Source organism: Rhineura floridana, chromosome 4 (assembly GCF_030035675.1).
Source record: "Rhineura floridana isolate rRhiFlo1 chromosome 4, rRhiFlo1.hap2, whole genome shotgun sequence".
NCBI classification, from domain to species: Eukaryota; Metazoa; Chordata; class Lepidosauria; order Squamata; family Rhineuridae; genus Rhineura; species Rhineura floridana.
Window position 1 is genome coordinate 22679581 of NC_084483.1, and position 24495 is coordinate 22704075.

The window sequence follows — 24495 nt, forward strand, 5'->3', positions numbered from 1 at the left end:
ACAGAATATAGGAAAAAACAGAAAATTCTCACAATGGAGAGAAGTGCCAGTTTCCCCAAAAAAAATCTGTATTAGGGACCGGTGCTATTTAAGGTATTCATAAATTATCTAGCATCCAGTGGAATGACTGATCAATGTTTTAAAGATCATAGATTCCAGGCAGACTGCAAAGAGCTCCAAAAGTACCTTTTCAAAGTGACTAAGTAGGCAACAAAATAGCAAATGAGGCTCTGTGTAAGGCAGAGTATGGTGATGCACATCAGGCCAAAAAGGCCTAGATCTATGTTGATGGCATCAGAGCAAGTGTGACTAACCAGAACAGAGATCTCACGGTTGTGGTACTATAATGATGTATCACATTGTGTAGCAGTTAAAAAAAAAAGCAAGGGATTCTTCAGAAAGGATTTGACAGAATGACAGCATCATAGATCATTATGCAAAATTTAAGCTGAGACAAGGTTACGATGAGATTTAAGAATAAAGAAAAGGATACAGAAGTGGTATGGAAGTAAAAGAATTAAATTTTGCCAATACATTTTGCCATTAAGCATGAGCTGCCTGGTGCATCTTCGGAAACTATGAAAACCCTATGAAAATCACTGTCTGCGTCTGTGCTGGAACAGCTTTTTAAGATGTTTTTAAAGTTGTTTTTTTTAAATGGTTTTAAGATATTTTAATACTTTTTAAAGATGTTTTGTTTTAGTATGTTTTAAAGTCTTGTTTTTAAAATGTTTTATAGTCTTTTAGTGGGTGTTTTTTTTGATGCTCTGGGCTCCTTCTAGGAAGAAGGGCGAGATATAAATCTAATAAATAAAAAAATAAAAATAAAAATGCCACTAGGGCAGTCAGTCAACCAACTAGAGAAACTGAGAGAAAGAAATACAAAAGTGCAACAACACAGAGACAAAAAGGGTGTTCACAATACATCTGAACTTTTCATTTTTCAACCAACTTGGTCAATCTTGTTTAAATATAAAGACATGTTGCAGTACATTATTAATAACATATTATAAACAGATGTTTTAACTTCATATTTTTCACTGCATGTCTCTTAGTGGATAGCCAAAACTATCATTTTTTTTAAAAAGGCACCTGTTTATCAGATCTCATTCTCTGTGTAATATAACATGCTTGAACACAGAAAAATTACCTATTTTTTAGTTCTTCAATTTTTTTGCGAAGTTGTTCATGGTCTTTCACCAAGCGTTTCAATTCAGTTTGAGACCGATTATGTGCTGCCTTAAACATGGAAAGCAGAACTATGTTAACAACTGACTGGAATTACCTTATAGCAAACACTGACAGAAATATTGTGTGGCCAAAAAACAACTGGAATCCTAATTGCAAATACATTATTTGGGGGCGGAAACCTGTGCTGCGGATTTTGTTTGTGTAATATCTTTCCTCTGTCTTTTTTGAAATTATATTCAGCTTCAGTTTTACTACTCAGGCCTATTACAGTCCAGGCCACACAACATTGCTGATAAAAGAATCTGCACATCTCAGTTCAGGGAAGTTTTGCACAAAATATAAGTGCATGCCTGAAACAACATTAATATGAGGCAACTTCTTCTTCTAAGTATAAACTTTCCATCTACAAACCTCTGCATCATAGTATGCTTTTTTTTTAGCCTGCACTTCTGTTTTCGAAGTAACACATGAAGGTTGTAACGTTTGATATTCTTCAGTACACTTGTCTAGTTTCTCTTGCATAGTTTGGTGTTTTATTTCTGCAGCCTTTACCTTAGCCTAAAAAACAAAAGTCAGATGTCATAAAGTAATCAGAAATCTCATTACAGTAGGGAAAATAAGGTGGTCCTGCAGACACTCTGATCCAAGCCAAGCTATTTATGCTTATGTCCCTGGAAGTTAATGAGACAAATCAGTCATGACTACATTGTTTGGAATGGGACAAGATGTCAACATTGTGCACATGAAACATAATCAGCTTTTACTTTCAAGGTAACTCTTCATTCTAGATCCCATTAACTTATCAGGACTCTGAACTGGGAACCTTAAGGACTGTCTGACTCTCTGTGTCCCATCTCGATCACTCTTAGTGGTTCCTCATGCCCCTGAGGTCCAGTTGGCCTCCATCAGGGACCAAGCCTTTAGCATGGCAGGCCCTACCCTGTGGAACTCCCTGCCAATACAGGTTCAGCAAAAACCATCCCTCCTTTCTTTCAGGCATCTCCTGTAAACCGAACTTTATAAAGAGGTCTTTTAATGTGAATTTTCTTTTCCAACCAATGCAGTACTTAAGAATGCTTTTATTATTGTTTTTAACAATGTTATTGGTTTTTAATTCTATCATGTTTTGTATGTTGTAAGGCCTCATTGATACACTTAAGCGCAGCTTATAAATATTTAAATAAATAAAACCTCATTTGGCTGAGCCTAGTACAGACTGATGTGAGTACTTCAGCCTTGGAGCCCTCTTCAGGCACAAAAAGCTGCAAGGGTGTCCACTATTGCCCTCTTGGGCAATGTGAAGCCACTGATATGACAAAAATGCCAAGAATCTGTTCTCTTGCCCTTCCCTGAACAACTTGTCAGGTCAAGGAGACAGTAAACTAGGGTTGCTGCTGGTGTCCATCCACCATCCACCCTGCTGTCCGTCAGCTTCTCTCACTGAGCTGGCAGAGGCCATCTCGGCTATGGTATTGGAGGAGCCCAGAACGATAGTCCTGGGTGATTTCAATGTCCACACTGAGGCTACCTCTAGTGTTCCGGCTCGGAACTTCATGGCCTCCGTGACAACCATTGGCTGTCTCAAGTTGTCACTGGCCCAACGCATAGGGCACGGCACACCCTCAACTTGGTTTCTGCTCCAGATGGAGGAAGGGGTGGTCTGGAGATAAGAGGGGGTGGATGTCAGCCCATTGTCATGGTCAGACCACTTCCAAGTGAAGTTTAGACTTATGGCTCTGATCCTTCCCTGCAGGGGTGGTGGACAGATTAAGATGGTCCGCCCCCGGAGATTAATGGAATCCACTGGATTCCTGAATGCTCTGGGGGAGCTCCCAGTAGATAGAGCAGGTGACCCTGTTGAAGCCCTTGTCACACTGTGGAACAGTGAGGCGCATTGGGCTCGACACGGTTGCCCCCGAGCGCACTCTGGTGTGGGCACTGTAGAGCCTGGTTTGCAGCTTGGTACATCAATGAGTTAAGGGCAATGAAACAGGCTGATCGGGCATGAGTAAAACATCATAACCGTGCCTACTGTGTGGTGATGAGAGCGACCATCAGTGCCACCATCGCATCCTCAAGTAGCCATCCAGTGGAGCTTTTCCGCATGGTCAGGGTTCTGTTAACATCAACTCCAGGAAATGGAGTTTTAGACCCTTTGGAGGCCCAGTGAATTGTTTGCAAGGCACTTTGAGGGTAAAGATGCTTGCCACCATAGAAGTCTTGATGCCCCATCCACATCTACTGTAGTTCCACATGAGGTGTCACGTGCAACATCTGCTGCAACTTCTTGGGAACGGTTTCAGTGTTCAGTGTTGATGTGGCCTGATGACATAGAGGTGCTTGCGATGATGTGGCCAGCAATGTGTCCTCTTGACCTATGCCCTTCTTGGCTTATTAAAGTTTACAAGGGGGTTTGACAGAGTGGATCCAGGGTGTGGTCAACGCATCATTGCGGGAGGGAGTGGTTCCAGCCACCCTGAAAGAGGCGGTGATCCGACCGCTCCTGAAAAAACCACCCAGGACCCATTGGTCTGTGACAATTACCGACCAGTTGCACATACTCCCTTCTTAGGGAAGGTGATTGAGAGGGTTGTGGTGCAGCAATTGCAAGTACTCTTGGATGAAACAGATTATCTTGATCCGTTCCAGTCTGGGTTCAGGCCTGGTTATGGGACTGAATCTGCCTAGGTCACCCTGATGGATGACCTTTATCGGAAGGACGGGGACTGCGACCCTGTTACTCTTACTTGATCTCTCAGAGGCTTTTGATACCATTTGACCATGGTATCCTTCTGGGCTGACTTGGTGAGATGGGTATCGGAGGCACTGCTTTAGAGTGGTTCCGATCCTACCTCAGAGAATAACATTGGGTCTTTCAGCCCTCTGGTAGTTGTTCTGTGGGGTGCCGCAGGGTACCATCTTGTCCCCTATGCTATTTAACGTCTATATGAAGCCCTTGGGAGCGGTCATCAGGAGATTTGGGGCAAGGTGTCAACAATACTCTGACAATACCCAGCTCTATTTCTCTGTAACATCTGAAAAGGGGGAGGCTGTGCAAGCCCTGGACTGGTGCCTGGACTCGGTGGTGGGCTGGATGAGGACCAGTAAACTAACTCTGAATCCTAGCAAGATGGAGGCGCTGTGGGTTGGTGGTTCTCAAGTTCAGATAATTGGTCAGTTGTCTGCTTTGGATGGGGTTGTACTCCCCGTGAAAGAGTAGGTCAGTAGTCTGGGGGTGCTCCTAGATTCATCTTTGTTGCTAGAGGCCCAGGTGACCTCAGTGGCTAGGAGTACCTTTTACCAGCTTTGGCTGGTAAGACAGCTGCGGCTGTTTCTGACCGGGATAGCCTGTTGTCCATGCACTGGTAACCTCCAGGCTGGATTACTGTAATGAGCTCCATGTAGGGCTGCTCTTGAGGTTGGTCCAGAAGCTGCAGCTAGTGCAAAATGCGGCGGCGAGACAGCTCATTAGGGCAGGGTATCTCTAACATGTCACTCTGCTGCTGAAAGAATTGCACTGGCTGCCCATTTGCTACCGGGCCAAGTTCAAGGTTCTAGTTTTGGTCTACAAAGCCCCATACAGCTTGGGACTGGGATACCTGAAAGACCGCCTTATCCCTTATAAACGCAGTCGATCACTGCGCTCTGCAGGTGAGGGCCTCCTGCAGATACCATCTTATCAGGAGGTCCGTTCTGCATAACATAGGAAACGGATCTTTAGTGTGGCGGCACCTACCCTGTGGAATTCCCTCCCCTTAAATATTAGACAGGAGCCATCTCTGTTATCTTTTCAGTGCCTGAAGACCTTCCTCTTTCAACAAGCCTTTTAAGTTGAGACCTTATCCCAGTCTGCATCTGTTGCAATTGCTTTTTAATATGCTTTTAAATCTTTTTTTAAACAATATGTTTTTAACCTTTTTTTTAAAGATGTATTGAAAGCTTTTAAAAATGTTTTTAAAGATGTTTTGTTTTAATGTATTTTAAAGTCTGTTTTTATCATGTTTTAAAGTGTTTTTAGTGCTCTTGTCTGCCACCTTGGGCTACTGCTGGGAGGAAGGGCAGGATACAAATCAAATAATAAATAAATAAATAAAACTAGCAGTTTCTTCAGCCAGCTACACTTTGCGCTCCAGCAGGAGATAGCAGTCAGCTTAAGCAGGTTTGAGTAGACCTATCCAAGGTTTCAGCCTGGCCTGGTTCTGGCATCTGTTCACAAGCAAATGGTTGTCTCAATTGGCTTCATTAATAGTCACATATAAATAAACTAATCAGAATGTCAAACATTACAATGCAGTAGTATGAACACTCCTGCCACCTGTGCAGCCGTGGGTAAGTTGCATAGTCCCAAGGAGCCCATTTCCCCCCCAGCTGGCAGTTGCAGACAAGGAAGGGGCCGGCTTGTGCAGCTGTGGCAAGCTGAGCAGGCCCCAGCCAGCTGGGGAGGACTAGCCTCAGAGGGAGGCAATGGTAAACCCCCTCTGAATACCGCTTACCATGAAAACCCTATTTGTAGGGTAGCCATAAGTCGGGATCGACTTGAAGGCAGTCCATTTCCATTTTTTCAGTATGAACACTAAACTATCTTCCACAAAACATCTGTCAATCATTCATTAGATCCTATACAAAGTAGCTCAAAGTAACTCTAAGCTGAGATATCCATTTGTTGAGAGGTGGGCAAAAGAGTAGCGACAATGAAGCAGACTGGGATGCAGTCCAATAAGAGACTAGACACGTTAACCTGATCACATTTTTTTAAAAGTTCCAGAGAGCTGGCTGTGTTAAATCTTGTTAAGTCATTTTTAAAAATGAATCTTAATGCTTCACTTTTACAAGGGAACCAAAGCAATTCAAGTCAGACTTTGGAACAAATGCATATATACCTGCCATTCTTTCACTTTTTCAACAAATTTCTCAGTTCTTGCCTCTTGAGCTCCAACATCATCTCTGATTGTTTTAATTTCTTTTTCAGTGTCTCTCACCTATAATGCAAGATCAAAATTAGCACCACCCAAAAAATGGAACCAATTTACTCCCCAGAAAGGTGTTTCTCTGGGGGCACCAGGACACCACCAAGTGGGTATTGCCTTCCTCTCCTATTGCTTGAGGCAGGAAAGAGTTAACACTCCAAGGGACTCTCACCTTAGACCCTCCCACAGAGTGACAGTTCGCCGTCTGGCCAAGCTTGAAAGTATTACACTTATAACACTAACATGACTCAAAATAACATTGCATTCAATGAAGCCAACATGAAACGTGAACCTGAAAACGTCTAGATCAGTTCCGTGACCCTTCAATTTTCCTTGTGTTATTCTTTCTCATGTTGCATCCCAGGGTGGGCCTTGGCAGTGTCCTGGTGATCCCAGAGAAACACCTTTCTCTTGAGTAAAACGGTTCCTTTTCCAGTGGGCACCAGGAGACCCCCAAGTGGGATGTTCCAAAGCTGACCTACTGTCAGCCACAAGTGGGCCACAAGTGGTTAATGATTTTTCAGCACTTGCTGGATAACTCTACCAAAAGCTGCCTCCACAGATGCATAAACACCCATCTTATAGTGCTTGATAAATGTATCCGGGTTTGCCCAAGTGGCTGCCCGACAAACCTCTTGTAGAGGAACCTTTGTTGTATGTGCTGCATAAGCAAATGCTGCTCTTGATGAATGTGCCATGATACCAGGTGCACAGTATGCTTCGGAAGCAGCCAGAGAAGCTCCAGCTAAGAGGAACTCACTAATGGACACCTGGGAATTTATGCACAAAACCTCCTGAGTGTTTTGACAGCAGCCAGGAAATCTCAGGTTAGGTGAAACTTCTCATACCTACACAGCAATCCCTGAAATATTGCCATGCTATGTGAACCTGCTGAGTGCCAGTAATCTGCACATGTAAGCTGCTGTTTAAATGAACACAAAGGAACAACAGAAGGCCTGGTAGCCTTAACTTCCAGTGAATTAAAGACTGAATAAGAAGTATGTGTTGTCCTCGATTCTGTTGCCCACACTCTCAAAAAACTATATAAAAACTACCTATTGAAGACAAGGAATAGACACGTTAACTTAGGAAATATGCATTAAATTTGCTACTGATCTTTCTCGAAGGAGGAAACAAACATAACTGCATGTGTGAACCTTAGCCAAGTTACCAAGTTGTGCAAAGTAATCCCTACCAAAGGTTACTTTGATCCAACAAATAATTTAATCCATAAATATTTGTAATATTAACATTAATCTATAAACTGTTTTATGCTGCCCTGGGACCTTGTGGCGAAGGGCAGGAAATCAATTGAAGTGCCATTCCAACAGTTCCTTAGCTAATGAACTGAACCCCCTAGTAAAATAACAGCATGTCGTTGCAGAAGATAATACTGAATATTGTTGTTGCAGAGGATATGGCTGAAGCCTCCTGGAAGCTTGTGAAACAAAAACAATCTATATTCTATTTATTTGCTGCTATTTAACTGTTATTGTTAAGGTCATCCTATAGGAGACCCTTAAACTCAAGAATCAGTAAGATATATGTAATTATCCACTCCTTCAACTGTTAAGGACTGCAGCTCTCCAGTAGCTAGCAGCACATAGCTAGCAGCACATAGCTAACTTGTGCTACGTGCTGCTACTCTTAGAAAATACTTCCAAACAAAATTTTTCCAGGGCTATCTGCTAGAAATAACCTTCACATTCTCATGACAGTCATGAGGTAACTGATATTTACTTATATATATGCCTCTAGTGCTCTAGAGGAACCAGCGGACTCTTCCCAAAGAGCTAATGTTCTGGTGTGGTGAGGGGAAAAACCTAACAGTCTCCACAAACATGTCTTATAACTCTTCAACACTGTATGAACATTCTTGGGTCCAAATAACCACGAATTAGCTTTAAGGACTAAAAAAAGATGTTGACCATTGTAGCAGGATCTTATGCCACACTCCCGAATGACCAATGTGACAACCCCATAATTACTGAGTAGCATCCCCTTCTTATATGTTATTATAATCCTCATCATCATCGCTATCATTTTCATTTTATTTTCCTCTCGCTGAAGGACTCAATGTTCATGGAGCTAATAATGGCCATCAAGGCAGTCTGCCACACAACAAAAAATGCATTAACATCTTGCCACTATGATCTGATGAGTTTCTGAGACAGAGGTGGAACAGAATATAGCCCATCCTCAAGACTTATATCAGGAGCAGCAGACATCCGAGAAGCAGAAGGGATGGACTTCATACCTTGTGCATTGTGTCCAAGGCTGTTGTGGCCTTAAAAACAGGTGTAGGCCATGATTTATTAGAGACCATTTTGTCACTTCTTTCTACATTCTTTCTACTTTCAGAACATACCATACCTAACCCCAACTGATCTAATGTTTTACTGAGCCAGCAAAAGCTGCTCTGATAATAAAGAAATGGACTGTCCAGTATGGGACATTATGGAAACTACTACTCACATTGCAATAGCATGCAGTGACAGCTCTCTGCCTTTGAAAGGCTGACTGCAGCTTCTAGAGATCAAAGAGTTAATGGAGAAGATAGATTTTAAAATAGAAGAAAAGGTGAAATATTTAGGTATCATTATGACAAATAAAAATGCAAAGTTGTTTCATAATAATTATGAAAAATTATGGACAGAAATTAAGAAAGATTTGTTAAGATGGAATAAATTACAGTTGTCATTAATGGGTAGAATATCTGTAATAAAAATGAATGTATTGCCGAGAATGATGTTTCTATTTCAAACAATACCTGTCATATCCTCTGATTTACCTTTTAAACAATGGCAAAAAGATATTTCTAAATTTGTTTGGCAGGGGAAAAAAACAAGAGTTAAATTTAAATTATTACAAGACGCCAAAGAAAGAGGAGGACTGGGATTACCAAATTTGAGACTTTATTTTGCTGCTTGTTGCTTAGTCTGGATAAAGGAATGGATTGTATTGAGAAACAAAAGATTATTGGATTTGGAGGGCCACAACCTGAAGTGGGGATGGCATGGATATCTATGGTATGACAAAGTAAAAGTTAATGTGGATTTTAATAATCATTTTATAAGACGTCCTTTGTTGAAAATATGGAATAAATACAAAACAAGGCTTTTTTCGAAAATACCACTATGTGTTTCAAGTCAAGAAGCATTTTATAGAAGAGAAATGGCTGGAAAAGAGAAATGGTTAACTTACCAAGAACTATTAGAAAATGTGCATGGAGAATATATAATGAAAGAGAGAGAACAACTAATAAAGGAAGGATATAGTTCTCAATGGTTTGCCTATTTACAATTGTTAGAAAGATACAAAATGGATAAGAAAATGTATGGATTTGAAATAAATAAATCTGAATTTGAAATAGGTTTGTGGACAAATGATGAATGTATAATTGCAAAAATGTATAAACTTTTATTGAAAATGGATATGGAAGAAGAACAAGTAAAAGAGTGTATGGTTAAGTGGGCAAAAAATTTTGGTTATAATATACAAATGGATCAATGGGAAAATATGTGGAAAAAAGGTTTGAAATTTACATTATGCTATAATCTTAAAGAAAATTTTTATAAAATGATGTATCGTTGGTACATGACCCCAGAAAAGTTGTCAAAAATGTATAGTAATGTTTCTAATGTATGTTGGAAATGTAAGCAACAAGAAGGATCTTTTTATCATATGTGGTGGTCGTGTAAACAGGCAAAATTATTTTGGGCCCAGATAGGTAGGATGATGCAAAAAATCTTAAAGATAAATATTCAGTCAAAGCCAGAATTCTTTTTATTGGGTTTTATGGCTAAACAAAAGGAAAAGAAATATGGAAGAATAATATTATATATGATCACGGCAGCAAGATTATTATATGCACAAAAGTGGAAAATGGAATCAATACCAACAATGGAAGAATGGCTATTGAAATTAATGGATTTAGTTGAGATGGACAAATTGACATGCCTTATCAGAGAAAAAACGAGATACATTTCTTAAGGAATGGAAGCCTCTTTTGGACTTTTTGTTGAAAGAAAAAAATGAAATGATGACAATGGGATTTGACGATTAATTAAGATAGCCTATGGAAAAAAGTGAATTTTGTATGTTTCAGGAAACAGGTTTGATATATATTATATACTTATAGCTGATCTGTAACAAATCGGAAGTCAAGTTCTTTTTTTAATTTTTTTTTGTTGTACTGTTTTTGTTGTATTTGTATTTGTTTTATAAAAATTTGAAAAATTTGAAAATTTGAAAAAAGAAAGGCTGACTGCAGCTTCTGAATGTGGAGGCTGGAATCCAATAACTCTTCACCTCCTGATGTTGAAGCGCCCAAGTTGGCCCCATATGTAGTACTTGGCAACTGTGGCAATGTAGTGGAATGGTGAGTAGTAAGATGTTGCTGTGGAATAGCATGAGGCTCAAAACAGAATTGAAGTCTGTTACCGAGCAGTAGGATGCGCTTCATGCATCCAAACTATTCTTCTAACAGTTGTGTCTAATGGAAGTGCTATCTCTTTTAGTAGATTAGCTATGGCCACTAAAATAAGCACTGACAAATTAATTGCTAATAGTCAGAGTTTATACATAAAGTCTGGGTCTGTAGAATAGTATCTATTTGCCAAAACCATTAGCCTTTTAGTCTGAAGAAGTGCTACTACCCCTTCAATCTAAGTCTTTTACTTAGAAGCTGGACCGAAACACCTTGTGATTAGTACTAGGTTCTTTTGGAACCTCTGTGCTTTTGATCAGTTGATCCAATGCTGCTAACATTCTACAAAAACAAATGAATAAAATGTTCACCCTTAACAGAGTGTGAAATAATTTCTTTTCAATCTGTACCAGGAAAATACTTCCCCTCCTCAATATCTGGCATCACCTGAGGATCAAGGGAATCAGCTTCAGAGCAGCATCTGGCTGTCTAGCAACCTGTGGTGTCACTCTGAACTCTGGCCCATGGCTCGCTGGAATTGCATGCAATTCTGGGAACTTAACACCCTCCTCATCTGAAGAGGAAGTGTGCCCATGATATGGCATTCTCGTAATCTGAATGTGCGTCCAACGAATTTATTTTATTTATTCATTTTTTAATCATCCTCATCATTGTTTTTGCATGACTTGGCAGCAACAGTTTGTGGATAACCAGGCTGATCAGCCTGTCTGTGGCTGGACTGAGAAACTACACACTTTGAATTAGCCAACTGCAGAGCACCCAATGTGCCACTATATGGCTCTGTTGAGTGCACTCGAGCCACTGTATCTCAGCAAATGAGATTTAACATCTTCCAGCCAAATTTGTCTTATCTGCTGCAAAAACAGATGCAGGTCAGATAACCACATGGACTAAGTGTTGTGGTCACCTGATCTGAATGTAGTCCAATAAGCACATATAGCCCCTGCGTTTTCTTTGTGGAGACCACAGCTTTGCTTTGTTTTTAATGAAGTGTCTTTGTCTCTTGCTTGTGCCCATAGATTCATCACTTGATGCAGATAACGCACATGAAGCAGCCCCTAGTATTTGTTTGAGGTGGGCGCTGCGCATTTGACAGAAGCTAATCTGCATGCTTGATTGCAGCTCGCCAAGCTGAATTAGTGCACTTTGACTGACCCGGGCATCCAAGCCACGCTTCCCTCATATAGTGCGTCTTCCTACTCTCCAGCAATTCAGCTGCCTTTGTAATGGCCATTAGTTGCTGCCCAATCATTGCCATGAGACTACCTAAGACTATTGAGGGAACACAGCAGGATTATTCAGACCAAACAGTTAATTTACATTTCCACAGACATCAGGAATTGACTTTGCCATCCTTTATGGAAAGGCATCAGGGTGGACTGCTCTTCAACGTGTGAACCATTTATATACTTCTCCAGGGAGACAACTGAATTGTCATACACATTCTGCTGCGTCTCAGTGGGTAGTCTGCCAAACCTCTGTACCATCAGCCTCAGTGCTCTACCTCTGGACATATCATGTGGGTCTGGTGAAGCACTGTCAAATGTTCTCTGTTGCCCCTGCTGCTCGTTAACAGCATTGTTTGGCTGACTCAAATGAACACCGTGCAGCAATGTAATGGAAGTTAAGTGATTATTCACTAGTGCAGGGTGTGATTGCGTAACTTGCTGCATCTGTGCAGGTGCTACTTGAAAGGACTGGCTAGTTCTGCAGAAATGTCATTTATCAGGGCTCTACTACTGTGATTTAATGCAGCAGGACTTAAATGAAAAGATTCCACCTGCTGAATTTCTTGACTGAAACTGGAGATGGCAGCAGAAAGGAAATTAACGGTGTGTTTAATCTTTATGCTTTTGCTGCTGTTTTTGCAGCATTACGCAATGGCACTGTATCTAAACAGGTCTGTGGAAGTTCAGACTGTTGGGTGTTAACCCCAGTGCACTCTTCGTCCTCTGCATTTGAGCCTTTTCATCCTCAGAGAGCATCTCATCTTTTGTTGCCACCCACTGATGGCTTTGCTCTCCCACGTAAGATGCTTTTCTTCACTTCTAATAATGTTGGTAAAACTGCGTTTTTATTTTGGCATTTTCCCTCTCCGATTGCTCTGCTACCATATCACCTGCAGGGTTTGTAATGCTTTTGTGCATGTTTCTGGCCACTCTTTGTGATACTGCCAAAGTTAATGGGCCACCCACTGCCTGTGAGGCTGTTTCTGTTGCCCAAATGGCAGCTGTCTGCACTGTAACCATGACATTAGTAAGACTGCTTCATTAATACGCTCATTATTTTTAGCAGCATAAATTGTGTCTGATAGCTGTGCCACCTCATTGCTTACAAGTTTCTATTCATTTTTGGTTTTGGCAACGTGCTTCCTCCCTGATTGCTCTGCTGCTGCATTGCTTACAGGGTTAACAGCGCTTTGCTGCTAATTACTGCCCCCTTTCTGTGCTACCACAAGAGTGGATGGGCCAGGCACTGACTGCGAGGCTGTTTGTTGATTAAAATGGTGGTTGCCTCCATACGCGCTGCTGCAACTTATGTTTTTAACTATCATCTTGCCTGAGCAGGCTGAAAGCGCTACCGCACCAACCGCTCTTGCCACTTTGCGCCATGACTTTAATCTTTTAGAGTGCTGTGCAGCTGATTATTGGCCTCCCTCTGTGCTACCGCAAGAGTGGATGGGCCACATGCTGACTGTGAGGCTGTTTGTTGATTAAAATGGCGGCTGCCTCTGTGTGCACTGCTGCGGCTCGTGTTTTTAACCAACACGTTTTTCTCTGAGCGGGCTGAAGGCGCTACCGCACCAACCGCTCTTGCCGCCTTCTGTACAGATTTTTATTTTATTTGAGCGCTCCTTAGACATTTCGCTGCTAGCAGTTTTTTTTCTTTTTCAGAAAAGTCTTCTTTGTCGCAGTTGAATCAATACACAGAATTCATTAGAATAAAATGAAATTAATTTGAACACCTCAGCTAATTATCTAGGTAATTCATTCAAGGTATCAAATGCTGAGGGCAATCAATCTAACGATATAAGAAATTGATCAATGGACATAACGGACACTTAACAGTCACTCAGACACGCACACAATTAATTTGGAAAAACTGTAAATGACTCTCAAACACATACCACTCAGAAAGGAACTCAGACACAATAAATCAACAGCAGTAGAGAAAGATTTGAGATTCTAAGAAAGGAGTCCCTTTGAGTGTCCCTTGGAGTGTTAACTCTTTCCTGCCTCAAGCAACAGGAGGGGAAGACAATACCCACTTGGGGGTGTCCTGGTGCCCACTGGAGAAATTATAATAATCAATTTAACCCATTTACTTCAATTAACAGGTACTGAAACAAGAAATTACCATTGCCCAAGCTATTTGATGCTGTAATTTCTTTAGCTCATTTTGCATTTCGCTCACAAAAGCAATACTTTTGTAACGATCCTCCTTCTCCAAATAGTGCTTCCTAAGTTGTTCAAGAAACTAAAAAAAGGAAATACAAATTTTGTTGGTGAAGACAGCAGTATAGATACAAGGATGATTGGTAAATCACCTGATACTGAGCTTCTCTGAGATTCCGGTCTAAGAAGCTCAGTGTCAGGTGATGTAAGTTACTAACAATACAAGCCCATTGCAAAAAATGAACTAGTTGAAACCATAACCCATTTGCCCAGTACAGATGCTAACAAATCCAGCCCTATCAATTATACTTTATTGGACTGAGAACAAGCCACATACCACACACTTTCTCCTCTCTCCCCACTTCTATTCTCCCCATTTCCCATGACATCCAATTTGATTTGATGCCTAGTTTTCAGGGAGGTCTTAGACCAATTTTTCAATCTGGACACATGGCTCAGGAAACATACAATTTTACCCGAAGTGGGCATGTAAAGAGCAAAAGAAATGGAAATGGGTTTGGGCCATGTTCACAGTCCAACAAACCAAGATAGTTATGTTGAACTGGCTCTTATTCTTTGTTCAAGTAATGAAAAACTGATAATGATGGTGCTAGGCATGCCTCCCTAGGGAGAGCGTTCTACAAGCAGGGAGCCACCACTGAGAAGGTCTGTTCTCGTGTCAACACCCTCTGCACCTTCCTCGGAGGGAGCACACGGAGAAGGGCTTTATTTCCCAGTAGCTAAAAAAAGTGACCAAGGTACTTTGTAAAAATGTACCATTGGTCTCACCTGAAAGGTGATTTTCATAGGAGTGGGCCATCACTGCGGGTTATAGTTCCACCTATCGTGCGAAGGCAAGAATGCTTTTGAAGTCAAGACTAGGGGCGTCAGGCCCCTCCCACTCTCCAGTTCATTCGTGGCGAGTCTGAAAAGAAATATCTAAAAATACAAGATCAAGGCCAACAGGCCCGCCAGGAAAATAACACAATAGTCACATGCATAATAACATGATTCTAACATAACAACATAACAGAACTAAAGTCTTGACTTCACTCTTACATTTAAATATAATATCGTAACAATAATATGTAACAGATTAAAAAATATGTAACCCATTAGAAAATATCTAGTCATCCTCCAACTGGGAGGGCCGTGATGGCCCACTCCTATGAAAATCACCTTTCAGGTGAGACCAATGGTACATTTTCCATAGGAGGTGGGCCATCACTGCGGGATGTACCAAAGCAGCCCATACAGGGAGGGACCACCCACGTGTTAATCCTCATTAAGAACCTGTTGCAACACTCGTCTGCCGAAAGATGCGTCAGCAGAGGCATAACGATCAATTTTATAATGCCTTATAAACGAGTGTGGGGTAGACCAGACTGCAGCCCTGCAAATATCGGCAACAGGAGCATTAGTGGCAAAAGCAGCCGAAGTGGCAGCTGACCTGGTAGAATGAGCCATTATACTAGCTGGAACTGACAGCTTCAGGGACTCATATGCTAAAGTAATGCATGCCCTTAACCAACGGGATAAGGTAGAATTGGATACTTTATGCCCCATAGACCTTGGATGAAAGGATACAAACAGAGACTCCGTTCGTCGAATCTCTTGGGTCCTAGACAGGTAGGTCTTGAGAGCCCTCCGGACATCTAACGAATGCCAAGCCTTCTCGAGAGGATGGATAGGATTCGGGCAAAAGGAAGGCAAAACAATGTCCTGGTTGCAATGAAAAACTGAATCGACCTTGGGACGGAAGGATCAGTCTTCAGCACAACAGAGTCCTTATGGAAGACGCAGAGGTGTCGAGCAGAAGACAATGCGCCCAACTCCGAAACGCGTCTGGCAGATGTGATTGCGATCAGAAACAAGACCTTGAAGGACAGCATACGTAGGGGCACAGTCCTGATGGGTTCAAACGGAGGGCGTTGCAAAGCCTGCAGAACTTTCGGCAAACTCCATGAGGGGAACCGATGGACAACAGCCGGAGAGCGTAGGGCGACTCCCCTCAAAAAACGTTTGATGAACGGATGTGAGGAAATATGATCTCCAGGAGAGGACACTGAGAGAATGGACGACAGAGTGGACGCATGTCGACGTAGAGTGTTGGGTCGAAGTCCCATCATAAAGCCGCTATGGAGAAATTGCAGCACCTGATGCACAGTGGCCTGGGATGGATCATGGTGGTGCGACTGACACCACTTGGAGAAAGCCACCCAGGTATGTTGATAAATACGAGTGGTAGATGGTCTTCTCGAGGCCAAAATAATATCAATCACAGCGTCAGACAGTCCAGCTGACCTCAAATGTCCCCGTTCAAACGCCACGCTGTTAGATTGAGCCAAGTAGGGTCCTGGTGCAGTACTGGACCCTGGGATAGGAGGTCTGGCCTGACTGGAAGTGTCCAAGGATCCACCATTGACATTGCCAGAAGATCTGAGAACCACGGTCGGCGTGGCCAAAATGGTGCTATCAGAACCAGCTGTGCTCTCTTGGTTCGCGCCTTCCTCAAGGTTTTGGCTAACAATGGTATGGGAGGAAAGGCGTACAAGAGACCGTCTGGCCATGGTGTTGTCAGAGCATCCACTGCTTCCGCTGTTGAATCTAGGTATCGGGCAAAGTACCTGGGAAGCTGGCAATTGCGACTGGAAGCAAACAGGTCAACTGAGAGGGTGCCAAAGCGACACTGGAGACGATGGAAAATGTCTGAAGTTTCCATTCTCCCGGAAAGACTTGTTGTCTGTTGAGCCAGTCTGCTGTCACATTCCAAATCCCTCTGAGATGTTCTGCTTTCAGGGATTGTAGATGTTGTTCTGCCCAGACAAAGATGAGGGTGGCTAAGTCCTGCAGAGGACGAGACCTGGTGCCCCCCTGTCTGTTCAAATGTGATTTTACACACGTGTTGTCTGTTCGGATGAGCACATGGTCCAAAGGGAACAGAGACTGAAAATGACGTAGAGCTAAGTGGACAGCCTTTAGCTCCAGCCAGTTGATGCTTTGAGTTTGCTCTGTGGTGGACCAAACCCCCTGAACATACTGGGAGTTGCAGTGGGCTCCCCAACCGATGAGGCTGGCATCTGTGGTTACAACGGTTCTGCGGGGTTCTCTGAACGATGTGCCCCTGGAGAGGTGTTGAACCTTGGTCCACCAGCGGAAGGAGAGGCGCAGTGCGGGGCTCAAACGAACTTTGCGATGGTTGGAGCTGGCAATGTCCTTTTGAAAGGGCAACAGAGTCCATTGAAGGTGCCGAGTGTGGGCTCGAGCCCATGGCACAATGTGGATTGTAGAGATGAACATCCCGAGCGCTCTGGCGAGAAGCATGACATCTGCGGATGTTTGTAGTATCAGGGACCTTGCAATGCTTGTGATGGCAGTGATGCGATCTGGAGCCAAGAAGACCATTGCCTGCAGGGTGTCCAACATTGCCCCTAGATGTAGTAGGCGTTGGGTTGGTTGGAGATGGCTTTTGTCGAAGTTGACAAGCCAGCCGTGGGCCTGCAAAACATTGAGGGTGATCGTTAAACGATGATGAGCCAGCTCCTCAGATTTGGCCCGTATTAGCAGATCATCCAGATATGGGTAGAGATGAACCCCTTGGGTCCGGAGATAAGCCACTAGAGTGAGTACAACTTTGGTAAACACTCTTGGAGCAGAGGAGAGGCCGAATGGCATCGCTCTATATTGAAAGTGCTGGTGGCCAAAAGCAAACCGAAGAAACTTTCTGTGGGCTATGCAAATGGGCACATGGAGATACGCTTCCTTAAGGTCGATAGAAGCCAGGAAGTCTCCTTCATGCAGACTCTCCGAAATGGAGTGGAGTGATTCCATTTTGAACCTGCGATATGTTACAAAACGGTTGACAAACTTGAGGTCCAATACCGCCCTCCATGATAAATCTCGTTTTGGCACAGCAAATAGGAGGGAGTACACCCCTTCCGACCTCTCAGTTGTGGGGACTGGCTCTATTGCCGCTATGTCCAAGAGGTGTTGTATAGCTGTCTGCATGATGCTGTGCCTGCCCTGTGCCCTGGGACAAGGGGATAGATGGAATTTGTCTGGTGGGGTCGCCCAAAACTCTATTGCATAGCCAAAGGAGAAAATGTCCCTGATCCAGGCGATCTTAGTCAGATGCAGCCACTGGTCTCCAAACATAAGCAGTCTGCCACCCACAGGTAGTGCGCTAGTACTGTTTGCGTTGGCGAGACCCTCCCCTATATGAGGACGATGAGGTACCTCTGCGCCCTTGGAACTGACCTCTGCCGTGGAAACGACGGTTCCAGGTTCCCCTGAAAGTACTGGAATCATAGGATCTGAAGTCGCGGCCTCCTCCTGGCCGCGGTCTTCGAAAGGGCTGGTTAGTGCGGAAAGGGGGAAATCGCCTGAGAGGCCTATGGTCGATGTTCTTGACAGTGGCCAAGACCGGTTTGTGAGCGTCTTTGGGATTGACCAGCACTGCCTTTAGAGCTTCCTCGCCGAAGAGCAAAGATCCGGAGTAAGGTGCCCTAGAGAGATTCACTCTGGACGTAGGGTCAGCCTGCCAATGGCGAAGCCAGAGGGTCCGTCGAGCGACTATCTGAGCCATCATGACTCGTGCCCCCAGTTGAGTGGCATCCAGAGTGGCATCCGCTACAAACGCCACTGTCTTGCGCAATTTTATGAGTGACCTTCTAAGAGAAGCAGGATCAGGGCTAGGGTCCTCTAGAAGATCATCCAGCCACATCATTGCTGCCCTGGAGAAGACGGACGCTGATGCGGAGGCCCGCATGGAGAAGGCAGTGGCCTCGTGATTTTTGCGTAGAGCGAAGTCCAATTTTCGCTCAGTAGCGTCCTTGAGTTGAGATTCTCCTTCTGTAGGCAAAAGAGATCGCGAAACTAGGTTGGCGATTGGCTCGTCTATGCCAGGAACGGCCAGCTTGGTGGTAAAGTCAGGGGCTAGAGAGTAAAGTTTGTCAGCCAGGTTCTTGAAGCGGCGAATTTGGAGTGGATGAGACCATTCATCGGCAGCCAGTTTAGCGATGTGATCCGGCACCGGGATGTAATGCTCAGTGGGTGCAGGGGATTTGAGGACCCTGGCTCCTTTAATAGTTGGAGCGGCAGCAGAGGAGGGCGCAGCTTGGAGACCAAGAGTGTTAACTACCCTGCGAGCTAGAGGTTGATAATCTGATCCATTAAACAAGCGATACGATGTATCCTCCTCATGTTCTGAAGAGTCACTCCATTCATCTCCATCAGCATGTTCAGCGAAGGGTGACTCCTCCCCATATGAAGTGTCATCACAACATCTGCCTCTAGTTACATCAAAGGGATTTGGGGAGCAGGAAGGATTTGTCTCATGGCCTACATATTGGTCCATGGTGTGTTGAGATATGGCAGAGACCTGTGGTGACTGCATCTGTGTAAAAAGACAGCATGCCCTGAAGTTGTGAAAGAAACTCGTGAGACAGCTGTAGCCCCGTTGAAGCAGATGGTTGTGGCTGAGTAGGTGGCTCAGTGGGCTGTGACGTAGGACCAGCTCTGGGTGGTAATGTGGGAGGAGGCTGGTTACGTGTTGGCTGAGTAGGGAAGCCAGGAAAGCCCTCCTCATCTGAGGAAGCAGTGGGGGAATGAAACATATCCGTCAACTGTTCCTGAGCTGCTGTGGTGGGTGTCAAGACAGAAGCATAGCGTGGTCGCTTGGTTTTGTTGTGGCTGGAAAGGTGTTTAGTTTTAGCCAGTACTTTGGTATGCTTAGTCTTAGTTGCCTTGGATGGTTGTGGCTTGGCTGTCTGAGACATGTCTGGCTGTTCCGCCATCTTATAATCACTATGGGTGCAGTACACGGCCACGGAGGGGGCAGAATGTAGAGACCCGAACAGGCGCAGTACACGGCCACAGAGGGGGTAGAATGCACTGGCAGATGGCTGAGTGCACGGCCACAGAGGGGGCAGAATGCACTATGGTATCAGTGTCAGTATAATGCAGGCTGGATTTCAGGGTTTCAGGCTTGGTACACTGCCACAGAGGGGGCAGAATGTACAGGATATACTTCAGGCTTGATGCACGGCCACAGAGGGGGCAGAATGCACTATGTTGTCAGTGTCAATATAATGCAGACTAGTTTAGGCTTATGCAAGTTATCACAGTCTGAGCGCACGGCCACAGATGGGTTAGAGTGTACAGTTCAACTTGTGCGCAGTATGAATAGTCTCAGCACACAGCCACAGCAAGGTATAGTTCAAAAGCAGTTTAGATCACAGCCACAGCCTGAAGAGGCAGCCACAGAAGCACAGTGCATATGGCGTAGATCACAGTCCCAAACTTGAAAAGCAGCAGCAATAGTCGAGTGGAAAAGAAGCCTTGTATATCTGCAGGATCCTAACTGTCCCACACATACAGTAGCTCTGGCAGCCTGCTATTAGTTAGTACATGAGAGGAAAAGGGGACAAATAAAATGGCGCCCGAGGCAGGCGCGGGAAAATACAAATGAAAATGGCGGGCAATAAAGAAGGGGCAATGGCGGACTGAGGCACACAACTCGATCTGCAGCCGCGGGGCCGATTAGCGTGATCGCGGCACAGCAAATAGGCAGGGAGCAGCTAGGGAGAAATCACAGCCGCTAGACAGCAGTAGGTAGCAGCCGCAGTCGCCGTCTGCCCAACTGTCGCGGCATGGAACGCAAGGCAGAGAGCCTCAAGAAAAAAGCTGCGGCACAGAAAATAGGTAGGAAGCAGCTAGGGAGAAATCGCAGCCGCTAGAGGGCAGTAGGGAGCTGCCGCAGCCGCCGTCTGCCCAAGTGTCGCAGTGTGGAAGGCAAGGCAGCAAGCCTCAAGAAAAAACCAATGGACAAAGCCGCAAGAAAGAGAGCCGCAGTAGCTGGCTCTCGAGGGGATATGTCACCGAAGCTGCCGCCGTGAGGATAGAAGCCTCGGCAAACCCCGGGAAGGAATTGACTCAAAACGGCCAGGAACGTTAGAGAAGGAAGCCACAAAAAGAGGCTCCCGGGGAAGGTTTGAAGCAATCGGCGGGTAGCGCCGGGAGCTGCAGCCGCAAGCTCCCGCTGGGAATGGAGAGAACCGCAGCCGCGGTCTCTCCGAGGGCCGTAGGACAAAAAACTGGGAAAATAAACGGCCCGGGTCAGGGAGAAACCCCCCCAAGGAAGTTCCCCGGGAATGGCAAACAATGTTAGAAACAAGACAGAGGGAAGGGAAAACGGTTGGTAAACACACAAATAACAATACCTCCACACCCTGTCAGACAAATACAAGAACAAAACACACAGAGACTTAGCTAAGCTACGCTATAGAATATCAATCTTGTTCATACGAAGGCAAGAATGAACTGGAGAGTGGGAGGGGCCTGACGCCCCTAGTCTTGACTTCAAAAACATTCTTGCCTTTGCACAATAGGTGGAACTATAACCCGCAGTGATGGCCCACCTCCTATGGAAAATTAAGTCAATTACAGGAATTTATTAAGTAGGGGTACCAGTCTTATTTAGGCACTTCTCAGTGGACCTAGAATCAATCTGAAAGACTTAGCAGGGAGTGAGTCTCCGGTACTGCAGAGATATAAAATCATTTGTAATACCTCTCCTCCTTGTTCAATCTGATCATGTGTTCTTGCTTTGGTTTCCATGATGTAAGAATAGTCTTCTTTCATCTGCTCCAACTGTGTTGCTTTCATAAAGAACTAACACAAGAAAACTCAAGTTCATGTTCTAAAACTGACTTTTTAAAAGACCAAGAGTTATGAACACAGTCCAATTACATTTACAGGCTTCAGTGAAGCCCCAATTCCCCACTCCACTTCACCACCCACCCCAATCAACATGTGCAGGTTGAGAATATACAGAAGCAGCACTCCAGGGAATACAAATTTTGTCATGCCTTGCATATCTAACTCTTCTTCTCTCTACTCTTCAAGATGGCTCAAGATTTCAATAGGGATGTCACACACAGTCTTCCCATTCCTGAGACTGGTCTGTCATGCTTCTCTGCACAAGGAAGGATCACATTCACTGGATTACAAACTATATTATAGGGGTTTTTGATTACCTTGTATTTGTCACCTTCATTTTTAGACTGTAAGAACTGCTTGCTCATTTCCTGGGTGAGTACAGATACAGGATTATCTACCTGCAACAAGAATGGTCACTTATTATTTTGTTTCTATTTAGGCAAATAGTTAATATTTAAGTAACCAATCACTTGGGATCCAGACATTCTCTTCAATATCCATTGCAACACAGGATAAATTATTCTTATAACTGCAACTGCATTAAAGTATCTCAAGCTTAAAAAATTTAACCAACTACATAAAAGCATTTTCCTTTACTGTACTGACATTATTTTAAGACTTTAAGGACCATTCACAACCAGTCTGCAAAGTAGAAAGCTGTAACTGGCAAGAGTTTTTTTAATTCAAATGCACATTCCACATAACCACTGGTCATATCCAAAGAACAACATAGCAAACAGCACACACAGTAGAACTTTTTGACAATACTTTTAAGCATCACCCCCAAAAACCATCCTCTTGTGATGCATAAAAAGATGCTTTAGGAGGCTAGGCACAGGGTTAGGAGGAGAGGAAACAGAAAATGCACTAATTTGGTGCACGCTTGTAAGCAAAGGACATCTAACCAATTTTTAATAAGACATGTATAAATTGTTATACTGCGTAGAAATAAAACCTTTTTAGAGTTACCTGGATATTAAAGTGATCCAAGATTGCAGTAAGTTCTTCCTTCTTAGAAGAAATTAAGACACCTAAAGATAAAAGTGAGAATAAAACACAATCAGCATTTTAAAAATACCTTACTACTTAACTCAAATTAGATACCTTAAGTGTAGAACAAAACATTGGTACTTATCAGGAATATTTTATTTATTAAATGTGTATCTCATCTTTTCTCCCAAAGGAGCCCAAAACATTGCTTCTCAGCCATGCAGAGTTGTCCAAGTGAGTTATGATCTGTTCTACTGCTCAGAATGCAGGAAACTTGTGACCAGATTTTTTTCCTGGAGACCCCTACCTCTGCTGATTCCTCAGTTCTGTTCTGTGGCTGAGCTCTTGTAGAACCGCTTAGTAATCAGGAGGGGGGAGAAAATCAGAAGAACCAAAAATGAGCAAAAAAGGAAAAAGAAGTCAGTATAGGCTAGGCCTACTGGCCACTGAAGCTGGATGCTCAAGCAAGATTTATCTAGATGATTGATGTGTGAATGTGTGTGCACATGTGTGAAGTTGCAGCAACCACCTATCAGGGTGGCCTTGGACACCTCCACACACCTAACAAGAGCAACATTCACAGTAAGTACAAATGCTTTACTCTCAATTGGTTGTGGCAAGCATCCAAGTGGAATGCATAATAGCTGCTATAGTATTGGTGGGTTCAGATGGCTACAGGGCAAGTAGAGTAAATAAAAATTAATGATTTTAAAAAAACTTTTTTTAACAAATCAGATTTCAAACTTTTCTAAAAGCAATTAGGAAAAAAGAGCCTAGGACAAAGATTTCATTACGAATATTAATTATACAACTTCAAATTATATTATATGAATATGTTAGCAACAGTTGATGGTGATGGGAATCACTTCCAGAACAGGACTGAACAGGTTGTGTACATAGAATGCACACACTCTCACTTGCTCTTTCTCTAAGCCTTGCCTCTAGAGTAAACCACTGAAATGACATATTGCCTATGGCAGCATCTCTACACATATCATGAGGTCTGCTGTGCTGCTGGTAGTTACGGATTCTTGTCTGGAGACAGATACTGCTCAAGGCACATTTTCTCTATCATGGCTCCAAGTACTAGATTCTGGGAGTGGGATGCAAAATGTATGATCAATGAGAAATCCAATCAATGAGCAAGCCAATGTGATCTACAGATCTTGACAGGCTTGATGCAGAGACAAGGACTGGATAAGAGAAGGATGATAAGGATATTTCAGCCTGAGGCTGGCCATGAGCTTGGTAAACATGCATAGGGACAAAGCTAGGCTGTACAGCAGGACTTCATACTGGAAATGTTGATTTTAAGCAAACTCAGGAATCACTAGTGTGCTTGATGGATGGGAATTTGGATATAAGCCTCTGTTAGATCCACAGATGATAAGAACTCTTCTGGGAGCAGGGGTTTGCAGATGGAACCCTGTGTTTCCATCTCAATTTCTCGGTATATCACAAACTTGTTGAGTTTTGAAATGCAGGATTGCCCTCCAGGCCCTTCCCTTCGTTGGCAGGACAAAAACCTTTAAAGTACCATAGTATTTGTCTGCAAGAGGCACCGGTTCAATGGCTGCAAGATCCAAGAGGAGGGTAACAGCATCCTTGACAATCTTTTACTTGCTGGTTGATAGTGATAGTGCCATAACAGATGGGAGAAGCCTGTTGAGAAGGTATCCTATAAGATAACCTGATTCTACTGTCTGAAGGGCACCACCAACCCAGCGGGCTTGCCAGGTGGGAAGAAAATCCTAGAGCCTCCCTCCAACTGGGCCTGGGGGGT

General features: G+C 43.7%; 1 protein-coding gene across 7 annotated transcripts in view; it reads right to left on the bottom strand.

Moving 5' to 3' along the window:
• SMC6 (structural maintenance of chromosomes 6) overlaps nt 1-24495 on the bottom strand; it is a 104192-nt gene that overhangs the window by 57833 nt on the left and 21864 nt on the right. For all 7 annotated transcript variants that reach the window (XM_061622640.1, XM_061622637.1, XM_061622634.1 and 4 more), the window contains 7 exons: nt 22692-22753; nt 22040-22120; nt 21573-21674; nt 13966-14085; nt 6072-6170; nt 1603-1749; nt 1151-1239 (listed from right to left, as the gene is read on the bottom strand). In XM_061622640.1, coding sequence (XP_061478624.1) covers nt 1151-1239; nt 1603-1749; nt 6072-6170; nt 13966-14085; nt 21573-21674; nt 22040-22120; nt 22692-22753 — 700 coding nt within the window. The remainder of the gene's footprint in view (nt 1-1150; nt 1240-1602; nt 1750-6071; nt 6171-13965; nt 14086-21572; nt 21675-22039; nt 22121-22691; nt 22754-24495) is intronic.